This window comes from Podarcis raffonei, chromosome 16, assembly GCF_027172205.1.
Source record: "Podarcis raffonei isolate rPodRaf1 chromosome 16, rPodRaf1.pri, whole genome shotgun sequence".
Lineage (NCBI taxonomy): Eukaryota > Metazoa > Chordata > Lepidosauria > Squamata > Lacertidae > Podarcis > Podarcis raffonei.
The window spans coordinates 18,820,679-18,840,011 of NC_070617.1; the positions used below are offsets into that span (position 1 = coordinate 18,820,679).

The window sequence follows — 19,333 nt, forward strand, 5'->3', positions numbered from 1 at the left end:
CTAGCTTTTCTGAGACAGTCTCGAATTGTTTCCTCATGAAGTGCTCTCAATGGAGTGCTATTTCCACTCACACAGCTGCCAACAGCAGGGCAACAAGTTCCTTGTACTGAACAAGAGATATCCAGCTCACTGTCTATTGACGGCAGCACTCAATAGGTCTACTCTTAGAAACAATCCTATGTGTCTGAAAAAGCCTGCAAGCCACACATTAATCTCCAAGCAGGAAGATTACAGACACTCCTCTTTTTGAGAAGCAGCAATAGGAATATAGGAAGTTGCCTAAGACTTCTACCAAGTGAGCTGCCAGAAGGAGGATGGATCACTCCAGCCCTCTTGTGCTGCTGCATTTCGATGCTGATCATGGAGGAAGAGACTCCATGATTAGCACGGAAGAGGAATGGAGTGAACTGTCTCTCCTCCGTCAGCCCACTCACTCGCCTGCATAGAATTTCTGGTCGCCTATGGCGAGTTGCTTCTCTTTTTGTATAACATTTGCCAGGGGTGGGGAGCTGTACATATTATATATGAAAAAAAGGCTCCCAAGTGACAGGGCAGGGAAAGATCTTGACAAACTGGAACACGCCAGAGGAAGGTAGCAAAAAAAAAGATGGTGATGGAGACCACGTCCCATGAGGAACAAATGGATGTGAATATGTAGGTGTGATTGAGAAGCGACATGCAAAACATCTCCAAATATTCAAAAGGACTGTCACACAGATGATGGTGCAAATGTTTTCTGTTGCTCCAGAGGGAAGGCCCCAAACCAAGTCACAGGAAAGGGGATTTTGACAAAACATTAGGAAGAATTTCTGGACAGTGCAAGCTATGCAACAGTGGAACAGTGCTATGCCTTAGAAGGTGGTGCATTAGAGGATTTTAAGCAAAGGCTGGGTGGCCACCTTGCAGGGGTGTGGTAATCCTAAGGGATTGGACAAGATGGCCGTTGAGAGCCTTTGAAACCCGCTGCCAGTCAGAGCAGAGACACTGGGATAGACAGACGAACAGCCCAGTTTGGAAGAAGGCAGCTTTGTAAGTCTATAAAACTGCTTCTTCCCGTCTTGTGCAGGGCCTCCCTCCTTCTTGCCCCACCAACCACAGCCAGGGACCTACCACGGTTCTCAGGGGAACAGTGCTGGAGCATGTCCCGGTCAGCTGCCGTGACAATGACGTTGTTGCTGCCCTGCTCACGGACAAGTTCTTTGATGTCTGTAGGATGAAGTGATAGGAGCTTGAGAGACTTTTCCCCACTGCAGACAACCCACCCTCTCACCACCTCTCACTCATGCCTCCAACCTCAGCTATAAAGCCAGGGCTCTTTGCTCTAAGGCAGATGAGGGCATCTCTTCTCTGAGGTCCACGTTCCCCTGGGTGTAATCTGCTGGGGGCTGCATACTGGTCACAGGCACTGCAGCCCCCTTCTTCCCCCCTTACATGAAATTAAGCCAAGGGCCAGATCTAGCCCATGGGCTGCAAATTTCCCCGCCCCTGCTTCAAGGCACATGGCTGGAGAAACCCACCATCTCCTGCCGAGCTCAGGAGGGTGAGATCATCAGGGCCACTTTCTGCCCCTATTCAGAAACTCATACATTGGAAAGCAACCAGAAAAGGGCAGAGTGCCCACATAATTGTAGTGCTGGGAGGATCAGGCGCAAGTCCATTTGCTGCAAAGGCGCCTTATGCAGAGTGGATTTCTCCCCCCCTGCCCCCGATTTATAACTGAAATGAAGCCATGGTGTTATGTTTTGGACAGAATCGACAGAGAGAATAGTCTCACCTCTTACAGGCCTCCCGTCCTCCAAGTGGGGCAGCAGGTCCTAAAAGGCAAAGAGAAAGATCAAACTGATATTTCACAGAAAGATTATTGAGGGATGGCAGGAATGAAGGCTGGACCTCCACGCCTTTCAGAGCAGCCAGAGCTCAGTATGAGTGTAGCACACACACAAAAATCCCAGGTTCAATCCCTGACATCTCCAGGCATGGCTGGAAGAGAATTCTGTCTGAAACCTTGGACAGCTGCTGCCAGTCAGTGTAGGCAATATTCTGACTCAGTATAAGGCAGTTTCCTATAACACTCTCTTGACGAAGTCTGAGGTCCAGGTGGAGGGAAGTGGGGGCACCCTTCATGCAAGGATCTCTTGATCCTGTGCTGAAGTGCAGCCCACCCCCTGGAGGGCCAAGCACCCGACCCCTTACCCCACTGCTCCCGTGCAGCACTTAATTTCAACCAGAGCATTCGATGGCTTATCTAGAGTGCCTCCCTGTTGAAGGGCAGGGCTCAGATGCTCTTATCATTGCTGCTGTTCTCGTTTTTATTTATTACACATATTCTGCTTTCACTTGAATGAGTAGCCCCTGGGAGTCCTGGGCTTCTGATCAGGTTTGCACCTTCCTTGTGGGATGGCAGCATCAGCAACTGCCAGGCCACCCACCTGAAAACTGGGATGTCCCTAAGTTTGCGCATGCTGAGTTAACCTTAGCTACGTCTTTTACGTACACAAGATAAAGGAAAGGCTACAACATTGGGGGCTTTGGGGGTGGGGTGGGGGGAAGGGAACCAACTATGGGATAACATGGTCAAGGTCATCCCCCCTCTCACAATGCTATAACCCAGGGTCACCCAAGGAAGCTGAGTGGTGGGCTATTCAGAGCAGACCAAAGGGAATACATCTTTACAAAGCACGTAAGCTAAATGATGTCATCCACTTCCCATAAGATGCAGTGACGACCACTAGTTTAGAGGCCTGCAAAAGGCAATTAGACAGACCGAGGACAAGGCTGTCCAGGGCTACTAGTCCCATTGGCTGTAATCTGCCTCCAGATTACAGGCAGCCTGACGCCGCTGAATGCTAGTCACAAGTGGGAGAGGGCTGGCCGCTGGGGGAAGCAGGATAGGCCACTGATCTGATCTAGCTCTTACAAGATTCTGCAATGCACAATCCAGGCAGGCGAGAGCCTGGCATCTGTCCTTCTGTGCTCTGCAAATAAATCCTAGAGTCGCAGAATGAGAAGACAGCAGACAGTGCAATTCCACAAAACACCTTCCCAGCAGCATCCTATGCCATCCTGCCCCCCAAGCTTCCAAGGAAGGTGGCATGTCTCAGCAGCTCATTATGCGGTGCCAGGTCCAGTGCTGTCCCCTTGATCCTTTCTCCCGCCAAAGGATGACTGTGGTCCCAATAACGCCACCAGTGCTCTCAGCCCCCATTTCCCAACCCTTAGAGAAGCTTCCTCGCTCTTACCATGACCTGGTTGAAGCCAAACACAGAATGTTGGGAACTGCATCTCACCGGAGGTGTGGAGCTGACCTTCCGAAACACTGTCATCTCCACCCCGCCAGGGTCTCTGCAAGGAGAGAGGAAGAGGAATGGAGCAGGGCCAAGATTAAAATTATAAACAATACTGATTGGTGAGGGGCTAAAGCTCAGCAGTACAGCATCTGCTTTGTATGCCGAAGGTCCCAGGTTCAATCCTCAATGACGTATCCAGGTATGTCCCCTGCCTGAAACCCTCAAGAGCCACTGCCAGACACTGTAGACAACGCTGACCTAGTTGAACCAACGGTCTGGCTTGGTATTGGGCAGTTTCTTAAGTTCCTATGCTGCTAAATGGGATTCGTTAGACCACAAAGCTAAATTCTGTCCCCAGCTGACGGAGGCAATGTGCTTCTAGATTCTCGCTGCTGGGAATCACAGGTGGGGAGAGTGATGCTACACTCGGATCCCGCTTTTGGGCTTCTTGTGGCATTTAGCTGTCTGCTTTGAAAACAAAATGCTGGACTAGATGGGCCTTTGGCCTAAACTAGCAGGGCTCACTTTATGTTTTGAAGCAACACTGTCACATCAAATAAGAATAAAAAAAATAATCTGGCCAGTAACCAAGTAGAGTATGAGGGGGACGAGAAGAGAGGCAGGGCAAAGGCAAGTCGCCCAACCTCAAGAAGTTGAGACGTACCCTCTCACACCCCTGCTCACCTGGTCAAGTTCCCCTCATCCGCTGCAGCGCCATCGTCAGCCTTGGCACCCTCCGCGAGTGCAGAGTTCTTCTCCACAATCTCACCCTGATCAAACATGGTGTGCAGGCGGTAGTTGATGGTCTTGACTGTGGTAAAGAAGGTGGCAACCACCGCGCAGTAGACACCTGCCACCACGATACTGGGAGGCATCACCTGCCAGGGAAAAAAATAGCTGTGCATAAAAAGGAGTAGATAAAGATACCGCAGGCATTAGCATCCATGTTAAAGAAATCAACAAACCACTTTGAGTGCGCTGTTCTGAAATGCGCAGCTTTTTAGTGCACGTATTAAAAGTAGCCGGAAGGAAAAAGGTCTACATTATTGTAACGAAAGGGAAAGGCATGATCCAACTGGAAGGGAATTCCAGAGTTTTGGGGCTACCTCTGAGAAGGTCCCATCTCCTGTGCACACCAGCTTAGTTGATCCGAAGAGCAGGCATTCAAAAAAGATCTTTGAATCAGATATTTAGTGCACAAACACAATAGTATCCAGTCCCAAGCCATTTAGGATCTGGAAGGTTAAGACAAGCACTTTGAATTGAGCCCAGAAACTTATTGGCAGCCAATGCAATTGGCACAAAAATCGGAGCTATGCATTCAGATTTTCTAGCCTGTCTTTTTCAGGCAGCAGCATTTTACACCAGCTGCAACTTCCAGTATATTTTCAAAGGCAGCCCCACAGGAAGTGCATTGCAGCAGCCCAATCTGGTGGCAGCCCAATGCCCAGCATAGGTTGCATAAAGCACACACACAAACACTAGGCACCTGTTCTTTGCACAACAGAAACCAATTCAGAAGCACACCTGAATATCCGTGCCTTTGTAACTTTCGAACAAACACAGTTCAAATGGCACAGTACTTCTTTGGAACCAATTCACGTTCAGAATGACAGAAGTGAGCTTCTGAGCAACACAGAACTCTTTTTCAGGTGCAGGCATTCGAAGCAAAACATTTTTTTAACTGTGAGAATGTAGAAGGCAGTGTTGTAACTTCAAGCTGGTGCAGACACCATGAGTGAATGTTTTAATGTTTACGTTCAACTCCCACGCCTGGTGAAAAGAGCTATGTTTAACTAAACAGCTCCACTGAGCCTGACTGAAGCTATCTGCACAAAGAAACTCATCTTTTTCAAAAGAATGCTGAGAACATCAGGATGCTCAATTCCCTCACCAGATGCGGAGAGAGAGCTCTAAGGTTAACGGTCCAGAAAGAGGTATCACAGTTCAGTGGAGGAGCATATACTTTATACCAAGAAGGCCTCATTTTCAATTTCCAGCATCTCCAGTTCAAAGTATACAGGAAGCACTCTTTTCTGCCTAAGAACGGGGCAGCCACTGCCAGTCAGAGTTGATGACAACAACACAGTAATAATAGTAATCATAGTAATAACAACTTTTTGCTTATACCCTGCCCATCAGACTGGGTTGCCAGATACCTAGATTCCCAGTTTAGTACAGAGAGTCTTCTGAGCATTATTCAGACTGAGGATTTTGCTTTGCAGACTTGCAGCGGCAAAATCCAAACAGGACACTGGTGAGCAATTTGCTTTCAGCGGTGATGCTTTGCTAACAAGCCTATTTTAGTCCCAAAGCTGGAAAGAATCTACTGGAATGCATCATCTGCGGCACTCTTGATTGGGCCAGTGAAATTCCCACACCTGAGCAACCCCATCATGTCTCACCCCAAAGACACTTTGCAGCGGTGACTCAGAGAAATCTGGCCATTATTAAGTGATGCTCTGACAGCCATATTCCAGAACCCCTGATTTCCCTCCATTCCCAACTGCACAGAATGGGCCTATACCCAACTGAGTCCTACTTCAAGGTGCTGGGAACTGAATCTGGGACCATCCTTCTGCATGCAAAGCAGATGTTCTACCACTCATTTACAGCCATTCCCCATAACTCTGTATAGGCACATAGAAAATTGCCTTATACCAAGTCAGACCACTGTCCAACTAGAACTATCTACACTGACTGGCAGCAGCTCTCCAGGGTTGTTACCTGAAAATTGACAAGAAATTAACACTGACGAAGCAGGTTCAGAAGTAGCATTGACTTTCCAGACCTGTAGTGAAAACATTGCTGGGAGAAGGCATTTCAAGCTTCCCCTAAGCAACACGAACCATCCTTCAGGATTCAGCCTTCTGCAGAGATTTGGGGCAGGGGAGTCAAAGTGGTCGGGCACCAGGCAGCACCAGCCATGTACAGATACCCATGCCACTAGGACCCGCTCCCCCCTCCTCCGCACCAGCCGTCCAGCTCCAGTTTCACACAGCATCTTCCCATTATGATTCACACATGCTTGGCAAGGAGCAACTGCAAGCAGCAAGGCGAGACTGTGCCTGACACAATAACTAAATTCCCAGGGCTTGGGGTTTCTTTATTATTTATTTATTTACTTACAGTGTGCTTATACCAGTGATCAAAATTTGCCAGGTGCGTTTTGCAGCTGGTGCGGGTCCAGCTACAATCATGTAGAGATCTCTGGATGCCAGGTTGGCAACTATCCTCTCCATCTGGCTGGCCCTGCCAGCTTTCTTAAGCAGGCAAGCAAAAGAGCTTATTCACTGCATTTAAGTCCCAACTTTTCCTCCAAAGAGTCCATGGTTCACCCCCCCCCACTCCTCAGTTAATCCCTACAACAACCCTGTGAGGTAGGTTAAGAGGCTGTGACTAGCCCAAGGTCGCCCAGTGAGCTTCATGACTAAGTGGGGATTTGAACCCTGATCTCCCAGGTCCTAGTCCAACACACTAACCACTTCACCACACTGGCTTCCTAGAGGTCTTCTGCTATGGGGCAGTGCGCGCGCGCGCTCTCTCTCTCTCTCTCTCTCTCTATATATATATATATGTTCTCTCTATATATACACGTTAAATTTTCAATTTTACAATTACATCATTTTCCATTTTTATACAATAGATCTTTTAGACTTCCCACCCAGCGTTCCATGGCAGTTCTTTATACATCTTGTGTAGCTGAGTATACATTAGTTCCTCGCCTTATTTTCTACATTCTCATAACCATTATACTGTATTGTCAACTGTTGGTCACAAGGTATCCCCTACCTGGAATTAAGTCAGTAAATAAATATGGGGAAAGCAAAATGCACTTAGAGAAGTACTGTATCTGAAATGTTTTCCTTGAAGCTTGAGGTTTTTTTAATTTGGATTGTTTTATTTAAGGTTTTAATGTGTTGTAAACTGCTTTGAGATTTTTTTCTTTAAAATATAAAAATGAGTTTAATAATAATAATAATAATAATAATAATAATAAATGTCACTGTAAAAAAAAAGGTGGCTAGGCATTCCATTGTGGCAACCGTAACCCAGGTTTAAGGTGCCATTTGGCAATTAGCTTATATACCTGAGTTTCTAACACTAGTTTACATCACTCATCAACAAAATCTTCCGGGTGTTTGCAAAATCGAGGAATCAGCAAAGCACAAACATAAAATCAACCCATGCCAAAACATATATTAAAAATAGTATCAAAGCAACCAGCATCAAACAGAACACAGCATAAAGTTGTGCTCTCTGGAGGAAAGGTGGGGTGCAAATGTAATGTAATAAATAAACAAATAATGACCGGCTAGAATGGAAGCAGTTCAGGAAGGGCTGGATTGGGCCCTAGTCCTGTTGCTCCCTCCAGTGTTTGAAACTCCCATTGTTCTAGGCGCATGTTGCAACTGGGAATTTCATTAGCGCGATCAGTTTCTGAGCTCTGGGTGCAGTACTGTGCCTACGATTTCAGATTAAAACTGCAGAGTGGAAGGAAAGAAGGACCTTTTTCTGCCTGCCCACTTCCAGCTACTATGAAGGCTGGAGAAGAGACCCTCTTAAGGATATTACGGGGGTGGGCAGGGGAAGGACTAGACCACCTGAAAAATAAACATAATATTTTAGCTGCAATTTATTCATTTTCAGCTTTGTATTCTGGTTATAAAAAAGTGCACCTAGACATTCTGTTGTTGCGCCCATAACCTAGGTTTAAGGTGCCATTTAGCTCCTAGCTTTCCTATCTCAGTTTCTAACACTGGCTCCCTCTGCTGGTTTCTGATGGAATGGTTGGGGGTCACCATGGTAAACAAGATGCAAGTCTGATCCAGCAGGGTTCTTCCTATGTGATAAGCTCCATTAACACACAAACACACACATTTGCTATTTTGCCAATGGCAACTCCCCTCCCAAAGTGCATATCGGTTGGAAGGATTTTTGCCAGAACCGGGAGTGTTCTGTAGTGCAAATAACCGCTACTACCCACCCCCCACCCCCACCCCCTAAACCTAGTTTTGGTCCTCAGAGTCTCTGCTCATTACACAGCAATATTAAAAGGTAAAGGGACCCCTGACCATTAGGTCCAGTCATGACAGACTCTGGGGTTGCGGCGCTCATCTCGCTTTATTGGCCGAGGGAGCTGGTGTACAGCTTCCGGATCATGTGGCCAGCATGACTAAGCCGCTTCTGGCGAACCAGAGCAGTGCATGGAAACACAGTTTACCTTCCCGCCGGAGTGGTACCTATTTATCTACTTGCACTTTGATGTGCTTTCAAACTGCTAGGTTGGCAGGAGCAGGGACCGAGCAACGGGAGCTCACCCCGTCGCGGGGATTCAAACCGCCGACCTTCTGATCGGCAAGTCCTAGGCTCTGTGGTTTAACCCACAGCGCCACAGCAATATTACTTATCTGCTAAAACTGCCAGGACTAGACTCTGGCTTTTGGTTTGTACGTTTGCAACTGGGTCGGCAAGGGATTTGTAAATGAAGTTCAATGCGGAACTATTGAGAAAACTGTATATGTTTGGCTTGCAGAAGAGAAAATTAATGGGGGGAGGCGGGGAGAGATGACAGCATTTTTCAAATATCTGAAGAGCTGTCATGCAGAAGAACATGGAGCAGGCTTGACCCCTGGTGCTCCAGTGGACAGGACTTAAACAAATGGGTAGTAACTGCAGGGAAGCAGATGGATAAACATTAGAAACAACTTCCTAACAGCAAGAGTGAAACTGACTACTTCAGGAGGCAGTGAGTTCTCCTTTGCTAGTGGTATTTAAGCAGAAGCTGGACAGCCATCCATCAATGTAGGCTGTAGTTGAATCCTGCAGCACAGAGCCTGCAGGAATAGATGACTTCTGTGAGAGCTAACAGCTCAATTTCTTCCCTGGATGATTCCTGAGAGACAAGTTCTCAGATTTCCTCAAACAAGCACCAGGATGGCATTGCTTAGAACCATGAGAGCTAGAAGCTGGTCTAAAAAGAGAAAAGGCTGGTGGGGGGTGGGAAGAGATATTCCACTCCATGTTTTTAGTTAAGTCACATTAGACAATCAGTCAGGCATTGGACTCTTCCATCTTGGACCTGAAATTCAAGGCATTCCAAGCCACTTGTCCATCCACCCATCTTGAAATTCAATCAGTAATTATTCCTTTCTCTGTTTAAGCTTCTCACTTCAAGCTTCTCACTTTGCAAAGACAACACTATCTTAACTGCAAGATTCAGGCTATGAGAGTAAACGGAGAGCCGCCACTGGGATTAATTGATGCAAGAAGCTGAAATTTCAAGAGCTTCTAACGTTCTTGTCTATACAGTACCTTTGTGCCTTGAAAGATAACAAAGAAATGTGTGAATAAATAAGGAGGGAAAGCTTCTCCAGGTATAAGCAGCAGCAAGGCGGAAGGCTCCTGCTGTACAGCCCTTTTTACCCTGAAAAGTGCTACAGACGTTAACACCAACATACCAACACTCTCCCCCCCCCCGCCCGCAGCCTACTGAGACCCAGACTCACCATGTACAGCAGGAAAGGGAAGATGAGCAAGAAGATCCAAGTATAGAGGTGGAAGCAGTTGGAGAAGGTGCTCTGGTGCGGGTCAAAGAACCAGCCACCGGTCAGCGAAGCCCAGACGCCCTGGCGTAGGATCTGCAGGACCTGCGACCCCATGTCCACGGTGGGGCCGCCTCTTCCTCCTCCTCTTCTTCCTCCTCCTCCTCAGGGAACACCACTGCCCAGCTGGCACTCACAGATTCCTTCATCAAGGCAGCTTGAGGCCCATGATCCACAAGGCCTGGGGAATCCAGAACCCTCTCCTCCCCACTTTTGGGTCTTACTTCAGCTCTCTCTACAAACCCTTTCCTATAGCAGCAGGGTGGGGAGAGGGGGGCAATTCACCAAAGGCCCATGCTCCCCATTCAGCAAGGCAGGTTCGCCACACCACTATCCCCCCCTCCCGCTCTGGGCAACCATCCCCCCCCTCCCCAGCCTCCACTGTGGAGAAGCTTCTTTCTCCACTATCTCCACTATGAAGGCTCACTATGAAGACTCATGCCATCTTGGCTTCAAAAGATGGGGCTCTTCCAGGGCACCTTGGTGGATCTTCCCAAGGGCTGCAGTGGGATTCCTGCGCCTCTGGAATGGGGGGAGGAGGGAGGACGACGGCAAAATGGGACCACGCTCGATATGGCACAAGCTGCTCCAAAACGCTAACTAGTGACGGAGGGAACCCCAAAACCAAGCCAGCCTGCACCGGAAATGGCCCCCGGGGGTGCTAACTGGGGGTGCTGGCCCAGGCGGGAAGAGACAGCCCCGAAATTGCTAGGGGGCCCCTTGGGTAAGTATAGAGCAAAATTAAGCCGGAGAACGGCCGCCCCCCCCTCCAAAAAATATAAAAGGGAGTCAAAGTCCAGTTCACTTCCGGGGTCAAAGGTCAGCCCTACTTGGCCTGAGCAGAGAGGGGCTCCCGGTGCCTCAACCTACTCAGGAGCTGGGGAGGCCGGAAGAGGAGCCCGAGAAGCAGCAGGAGCAGCAGCCACGGAACCGCGCATGCGCCATCCTCTTCTGTTTCCCCCTTGCAGGCAGGAAGTAAAAGGGAAGGGTCAAGAGGGAGAGCATGGATGGGGGTGTCGCTCTTGACGGGATCGCAGATATATGAAGTGTAGAGAGATATATTTCGGTTTCAGAACGGGAAGTCAGTGAGGTCTGTCTCCGCAATTTAAAAAAAGTCCCAATACTGTATTTTACTGAAAAGTCCTCTTCGACTATAAAAAAAAGGAAAACAGATACAAAGATAGGAGTGACTCGCTTTTTCTAGCTCGAGGCTTTCTGCGTGTAGGATTTTTGGTTGTGTGAGTTTTTCAATATCTGTAAATGCTGCGAGTGACGAGGGGGAATTCGCGCTGAATAAAACCCGAGTAAGAAAAAAGCAGATCGTGAAGCTGAGGCTCCAATACTTTGGCCACCTCGTGAGAAGAGAAGACTCCCTGGAAAAGACCCTGATGTTGGGAAAGATGGAGGGCACAAGGAGAAGGGGACGACAGAGGACAAGATGGTTGGACAGTGTTCTCGAAGCTACCAGTATGAGTCTGACCAAACTGCGGGAGGCAGTGGAAGACAGGAGTGCCTGGCGCGCTCTGGTCCATGGGGTCACGAAGAGTCGGACACGACTAAACGACTAAACAACAACAACAAAGAAAAAAGCACGAGCTCCATTTTGCTGCTGCCCTTCGCCCTGCTGCGGGAACTTTGTTCTCCAGTCACGGTCACAATCCTGTATTTCTCTAGCTCTAACTTCTGCGGCTGGAAGAGGACACTTGAAAAGCTTGTTCAATGGGAACCTGAAAGTGACTTATCCAGCGGCACTGATGGTCCTCTTTCATTTTAACCTCTATGAGACAAGGAGGCGCCTTACGCACACGTTGACCTTCCTGCGCATGCGTGCCAGTTCAAAGGAAGCAGGGTCCTGCGCACGCGCCTAAATCTTCAACGGCAGAGAGCGAAAGTGAAAAATACGCATGCGTGTCTGAAACCGGAGCTCGATGGGGGAAGAGGGCGGACATTGCCAGGTTCCTCTTTTTGTTGAGCGGGTTGAGAAGGCGGGATTTTAGGTGACGATCTTCTCTTCGATTGGCTCACTCAAAATGAGAAGCAGCCCTATCTCCCACTGAGAAACGAACCTCTATGCCTAGCCCAATCCCTCAAAGCGTAGCAGAGCAACTGATGGATGGGAATTGCACAAAGGTGCCAGAATCCCTACTCCTGCCATCGTCCTCTAATTTCAAGACGGGGTGAAGTGGGCGGGTCGGGCCCATTCAGTCCTGACTTCCTCGGCACAATAAAATATAGTAATTTGCAGCTTGCATATAGATTTTTTCGAAATGTTCTGCTTGCTAAATATATATAATCGAAGCCAACCTTGCAAAATTGTCCGTAATTCTCAGACTGCCCTCCTAAAGCACCACGGAGTAAGTCCCACCGAATACAGTGGGGCTTACTTTTGAGAAGACGTGCATAGAATTGCACTTTAGCATCCTTTTATCAACCCTGTAAAACTGACTGGTCTTCTTATCCTCATATTGCAGAAAGAAGAGGAGGGTTGCAGAGGCTGAGAGATTGGGGATTGATGTGCCAGATTTACGTATAAACAAACTATAGCTTAGGGCTCCACTCTCTTGGGGGGCCCCAAAAAAATTAAAGGAAAAAAAACCCTGCATGTACATTTCCAAAATATAAGATAATTTTTTTTAAAAAAAACCTACATACAGCAACAGTGTTTTGTGTTGTGTAGGCTCCTATGATGTACATATTTTGTTGTGTGCAAATGGCTTTAGATACCTATCAGGTCCATAAATTACCATATAGCATATATTCAACACAAAAAAACAGCAACAATTTGTTGTTGACAAAGGACAGCTGGACATATAAAGGGCCCCATTACTTTTAGTAGCTTAGGGCCTCATCAAACCAAAATCCGGCCCTGCCCCTATCATTTCTATAATCTATAATCACCCTAGAGGTGTTGGTGTGGAGGATAAGAAATAATTCAGACATAAAGAGGATATGGGTGGGCCAACGGAATTATAAATTAAAAGCCTTTGCAGGTGATGTGGTGTTTTCTGTAGAAGAACCATTGACAAGTGTACCTAAGTTATTGGAGGAAATATGAAGAAGTTGCAGGTCTTAAAACAAATAAAACTAAGGTTTTAGTGAAAAATATGGATGCACAGGCAAAAAAAGATTGGCAGATGGCCAGTGGGCTGACAACTGAGAAAAAGCTGAAGTATCTGGAAATATGGTTAACAGCGAAAAACTCCAATATATTTCGAGGTACTTATGTAAAGACATGGAAAGATATAAGAAAAAATATTGAGTTATGGGGAAGAATAAAAACTAATAATAATAATAATAATAATAATAATAATATATTATTTATACCCCGCCCATCTGGCTGGGCCTCCCCAGCCACTCTGGGCGGCTTCCATAAAAACCAAAAATACAGTAAAATATCACACGTTAAAAACTTCCCTGAACAGGGCTGCCTTAAGATGTCTTCTGAATGTCAGGTAGTTGTTTATCGCTTTGACATCTGCTGGAAGGGCGTTCCACAGGGCGGGCGCCACTACCGAGAAGGCCCTCTGCCTGGTTCCCTGCAGCTTTGCTTCTCGCAATGAGGGAACCGCCAGAAGGCCCTCGGCGCTGGACCTCAGCATCCGGGCAGAATGATGGGGGTGGAGACGCTCCTTCAGGTATACTGGACCGAGGCCGTTTAGGGCTTTAAAGGTCAGCACCAACACTTTGAATTGTGCTCGGAAACGTAATGGGAAGAATTTTGGTTATAGAAATGAATATTTTGCCTAAAATGCTATTTTTATTTCAAACCACTCGCAACAGAAGGCAGAACAAGATGCTTCAAAGAATGGCAAAAATATATTTCTAGGTTTCTCTGGCAAGGGAAGAAACCGATAATTAAATATTAAATTTTAATAGATACAAAGGGGGGATTTTCATTGCCTGACGTACAGTTGTATGATGAGGTGGCTTGTCTCCCCTTCTCCCCCAAACTGCGCTGCAGTGAATCAGGCCAGAGTCCAGCTTGCCACCCGGTTTCCGAGACACTGCTGCCCGCCTTTTGTCAAGGCAAGGAGAGACTGCTCAGGGAAGGCGTCTGGATTTGCCTTGTTTAGAGTGGGCAAAGTCCCAAAGTCTCTTTCTCAGAGGCCTGAGGCAAGGGGAGGGTGGGCGGAGCTGGGAAAAGAGGCAAGGAAAGGGACTGGCTTTGGGCTCAGAGCCTGACTGATGAGCTGGGGGACAGTGGCGTAGCAAGGTCAAGTGGTACCCGGTGCGGAAAATTTATTGTCACCCTCCCACACAATGAAATTATTAAAAGAAGGAAAAATAAGATACTTAACAGTTGCAAGTGTTATTTTCTGGTTTATTTACTTAACATTGTGAGCATAAGCACTTAAAACCCTTTTTCACAATGGAAATTTCTTAAGAATGAATTTTTTTACTTAATTTCACTATTCTGCAGCCTACTGTTGATGTGGACTGCAGGAAGCTGAGGTGCTGTGTGAGTACAACTGCAAAAAACAAGCACCAGTGTGGATATGCCCCCACTCTTAAAGAGCTTACCTAGAATACAAGATGAGCCAGTGGTGGAGGAAGGGGGTGCGGAGGGTGCAGACCGCCCTGAATGTCATCACTGAGGGGGGTAACAAAATGACAAAAATATGAGTTGTTGTTGTTTTTAAAGTGGGCTCACAAAACTTTTTAATTTAGTCAACAAACATAACGAACCGCGGCTGGCACTGGGCACTACACTGCCGGGGCTGGCCCTTACTCTGCCTATTTGGTAATCCAGTCTGGCCCCTTTGGCTGCAGGAGAGAAAAGAAACGGAAGTTGAGGGACGCCTCCTGATGCGCTGCATCTGTTCCCCACAATGAAATGGAAGGCTCGACATTTGTCAGGAACTTTTGGAAGCTCAGCAGCCCTGTGTGGTTACAACAACCCTGTAAAGTAGGCCAGTGCCATGCGCTCCCCAAATTGCAGCTGAATCCCTCGCAGATTGGCATCCAACCTCTGCTTCAAAGCCTCCAAGGAAAGAGAGTCCACCACCGCCCAGAGAGTCTTACCATCAGAAAGTTCTTCCTAATGTTTAGTCCGAATCTCCTCTCCTGCCCTCCTCTCTGGAGCAGCAGAAAGCAAACTTACAGCACTCAGATATTGGAAGATGGCTCTCTTCTCTCCTCTCAGTCTCCTCTTCTCCAGGCTAAACATACCCAGCTGCCTCAACTGTTCCTCATCAGGCTTGGTTTCCATTCCCTTCATCATCCTGGTCACCCTCCTCTGCTCACCTTCCAGCTGCTCAGCTTCCTTCTTCAACTAGCCTGTACTGACTGGCAGCAGCTCTCCAGGGTTTCAGATGAGGGGACATTCCCAGCCCCCCCCCCGTAGATGCCGCTCAGGACAGAAGACCTACATGCAAAGCAGATGGTCCAATCCTGCGCTATGGAGAACCCTTGAAGGATGTGGGGATGATCTCCCTTTGGAAATGGGGCTGCAGGAAGAAGGATGTGAAATGCCGGACATGAATCTGAGAGAAAATGCAGCCCAGCTGCAGGCAGAACAGCAGGTGCCTCCAAGTTCTGACAGTGGAGCATCACCTCTCAGGAGGGGCCAGGTCCAGGTGGGGGGGGGTTGCCACGGTGACAAGGACCTGCCCTCCTTTGTGCCATCTCTTGCTTCTCCCTTAAAAGCCACTGACTTGCAGGTGGCTATTGTGGGTTAGTAGTGAGGCGAGTTGAGTAGGAGAGAGAGAGAGAGAGAGAGAGAGAGAGAGAGAGAGAGAGAGAGGTGGTGGTGGTGGTGGTGGTGGTGGTGGTGGTGGTTGGAGACGATAAGGAGAGGTGTTCATTTGATTGTTTTTTTTATTTTATTTGATTTGTTCATTTTATTTTATTTACTTTATTTATTTTTATTTTACTTTTTATTTTAACACTTTTATATTATTTTTTGTTCTTTATTTTCATATTTTTTATTTTACATTTTTATTTTGTGTTCATTTGTGCACATTTTGTATATAGTTTGTATATATTTATTTTGTACATAGAGGAGTAGTTAGGGTGTAGGGTTAGGGCGGGTGTTAGGCTTAGGGTGGGGTTTGGGGTGGGGTCAGAGTTAGGTTTGGGTGGGCATTTTAGATAGCTAGTTTAGAGAGGAGGGTGGGAATTTTTCGTGAACAAAATGTGCAGACTGTAAGTAGCATTCCTTTGCTTTCTCTTGGTCTCCTGGGAGCGGGGTGTGAGTCCTGGGGTCCCCTGCACAGCCTTAGCTCTCTGGAAATCAACCCGGCCAGTCTTCTCCAGAGAGCTCAGCTCCTCCACACTCTTTCCCTCCCTTCCCTTTTCTCTCCCCTCTCATCATTTACATTTACTAGGACATTCCTGTTGTCTTTGTCCATGGAGTTTACTTGGCAGGGATACTGGAGTGGCTTGCCGGTTCCTGCTCCAGGTGGATCACGTTTGGTCAAAACTCTCCACTATGACCTGTCCATCTTGGGTGGCCCTGCGCGGCATAGCTCATAGCTTCTCTGAGTTATTCAAGCCCCTTCGCCACGGCAAGGCAGTGATCCATGAAGGGTTGCTGACCTTGAGCCAGACATCCTGGAGAGTGAAGTCAAATGGGCCTTAGAAAGCACTGCCAGAAAACACAAGGCCAGTGGAAGTGATGATATTCCAGCTGAACTATTTAAAATTTTAAAAGATGGTGCTGTCAAGGTGCTACACTCAATATGCCAGCAAATTTGGAAAACTCAGCAGTGGCCAGAGGATTGGAGATCAGTCTACATCCCAGTCCCAAAGAAGGGAAGTGCCAAAGAATGCTCCAACTACCACACAATTGCACTCATTTCACACGCTAGCAAGGTTATGCTTAAAATTCTACAAGGCAGGCTTAAGCAGTCTGTGGACCGAGAACTCCCAGAAGCGCAAGCTGGATTTCGAAGGGGCAGAGGAACCAGAGACCAAATTGCAAACATGCGCTGGATTATGGAGAAGGCTAGAGAGTTCCAGAAAGACATCTACTTCTGCTTCATTGACTATGCAAAAACCTTTGACTGTGTCGACCACAGCAAACTATGGCAAGTTCTTAAAGAAATGGGAGTGCCTGATCACCTCATCTGTCTCCTGAGAAATCTCTATGTGGGACAAGAAGCTACAGTTAGAACTGGATATGGAACAACTGATTGGTTCAAAATTGGGAAAGGAGTACGGCAAGGCTGTATATTGTCTCCCTGCTTATTTAACTTATATGCAGAATTCATCATGCGAAAGGCTGGGCTGGATGAATCCCAAGCCGGAATTAAGATCGCCAGAAGAAATATCAACAACCTCAGATATGCAGATGACAAAACCTTGATGGCAGAAAGTGAGGAGGAATTAAAGAACCTTTTAATGAGGGTGAAAGAGGAGAGCGCAAAATATGGTCTGAAGCTCAACATCAAAAAAACGAAGATCATGGCCACTGGGCCCATCACCTCCTGGCAAATAGAAGGGGAAGAAATGGAGGCAGTGAGCGATTTTACTTTCCTGGACTCCATGATCACTGCAGATGGTGACAGCAGTCACGAAATTAAAAAACGCCTGCTCCTTGGGAGAAAGGCGATGGCAAACCTAGACAGCATCTTAAAAAGCAGAGACATCACCTTACCAACAAAGGTCCGTATAGTTAAAGCCATGGTTTTCCCAGTAGTGATGTATGGAAGTGAGAGCTGGACCCTAAAGAAGGCTGATCGCCGAAGAATTGATGCTTTTGAATTATGGTGCTGGAGGAGACTCTTGAGAATCCCATGGACTGCAAGATCAAACCTCTCCATTCTGAAGGAAATCAGCCCTGAGTGCTCACTGGAAGGACAGATCCTGAAGCTGAGGCTCCAATACTTTGGCCACCTCATGAGAAGAGAAGACTCCCTGGAAAAGACCCTGATGTTGGGAAAGATGGAGGGCACAAGGAGAAGGGGACGACAGAGGACGAGATGGTTGGACAGTGTTCTCGAAACTATGAACATGAGTCTGACCAAACTGCGGGAGGCAGTGGAAGACAGGAGTGCCTGGCGTGCTCTGGTCCATGGGGTCACAAAGAGTTGGACACGACTAAACGACTAAACAACAACAAGGACATTCCTAGTCCACTTTCCTCCCAGGAGCTCAAGGTGGCCTTCATGGTTCTCCCTGCCACCAATTGTTATCTTCACAGCAGCCCTGCAAAGTAGGCTAGGCTGGCCTAAGGTCCACCAGGGAGCTTCATGGCTGAGTGGGGATTCGAACCCTGCTCTCCCAGGTCCTCCTAGTCCAGCCCTCCAACCGCTACACCTCTGTCTGGCTCCATTTTGCATCTCTCCAACTGCCTTACGACATCAGCCTTCTCCCCCTTCCTGGGGGTCTCTCTGGCTCCATGGAAGAAATCACCACCTTCCTCGTGTCCTGCTCCTCTTCTGGGATACCTTGATGCTTGGAGGACCCTCCTAGGGGTCTCCTCCCTCTCCAGGAAGGACAGGGCTGTCCTAAAACGAGGCAGAGCAGTTGGCAATGCTTCTCTTTCCTTTGGGTTGGAGCTCTTGAACCCATAGCACTTGGGGCCTCCTTTCTCTCTCTGCCAGCCCTTCATGCTCTGGGCTGCCTCTTTCCCGCTCTGGTGATGCCCTTTCAGGTCACTGAACTGCAGAGAGATGGACTGAATTGGGCCAGATGCCCCCTCCTCACACACAAACACCCCACAAGAATTGGGGCTGCCGGCTTCTGAGTCACTCTCTCTGCTCGTCTCTTCTAAGTTAAGGTGCTTAAGATGCCTGATCAGCATCAGCAACAGGGTGGGCCCCCCCGGGTGGGCCCCCCTGCAAGGCCCAGAACATCCCATGGCGTCAGGTGAGCAAGTGGCCCTCCTTTTTGGGACAGAGGAGGGCAGGAATGGGCTAGGGGGGCAGCTAGGCCAGCATCCGGAAACCCAATCCCTTCCCCCCCCCCCGTGACCACCCCATTTTGTGGGGTCAGATAGAGGAAGCAGGGGGCTGGGCTGTGGGGCAGGGTGGGGAGTTGTCAGTGAGAGGGGCACCTTCCCTGGGGAGCCATGTTCTGGGGGCAGGAGGCCAGGATTGGCCCCCAAGGCCTGGGGTGCCCCTCCCTTGTAGTAGGACTTGGAATCCAGGAGAAAACTCTTGGAATAGCCTTGCCAGGGGCTCAGGGACGAACTCACCTGTCCCCATGTCCTTCTCTTTGCAGATGTGCTAAGCCCTCTCCTTTCTCTCTCCACCTTCATGAGACCCCATTTCAGCTGCGATACGGTCAGTGCTATCCTGCATAGGACAGTGGAGGCTGTTCTTGGGGGCGCAGAAAAGGAGGAAGATAAAGAGGTATGTCCTCTGCTTTGACTTCCCATTGCACATCTCTGTCTTCTTCTCACACCCTTGCAAGATTTAACCCAGCACTCAACCTCTCTTCTCTCTTTTCCCACAGGAACTGAAGAGGCACTTCCTGAGCCTGCCTGGGGGGGTCTCC

The 19,333-nt window shown here is 48.1% G+C and overlaps 1 protein-coding gene across 3 annotated transcripts in view; it reads right to left on the reverse strand.

The window, feature by feature from the left end:
* PCNX3 (pecanex 3) overlaps positions 1 to 19,333 on the reverse strand; it is a 139,465-nt gene that overhangs the window by 34,592 nt on the left and 85,540 nt on the right. The window contains exons 1-5 of one of the 3 annotated variants that reach the window (XM_053369637.1): positions 9,797 to 11,300; positions 3,972 to 4,165; positions 3,240 to 3,342; positions 1,775 to 1,814; positions 1,111 to 1,206 (exon numbers count right to left, since the gene is read on the reverse strand). The exons of 1 other annotated variant lie outside the window; for it this stretch is intronic. In XM_053369637.1, coding sequence (XP_053225612.1) covers positions 1,111 to 1,206; positions 1,775 to 1,814; positions 3,240 to 3,342; positions 3,972 to 4,165; positions 9,797 to 9,949 — 586 coding nt within the window. In that variant the 5' untranslated portion in view covers positions 9,950 to 11,300. Of the gene's footprint in view, positions 1 to 1,110; positions 1,207 to 1,774; positions 1,815 to 3,239; positions 3,343 to 3,971; positions 4,185 to 9,796; positions 11,301 to 19,333 lie in introns of those variants that run through there. One more of the 3 variants, XM_053369638.1, reaches the window with a different exon arrangement.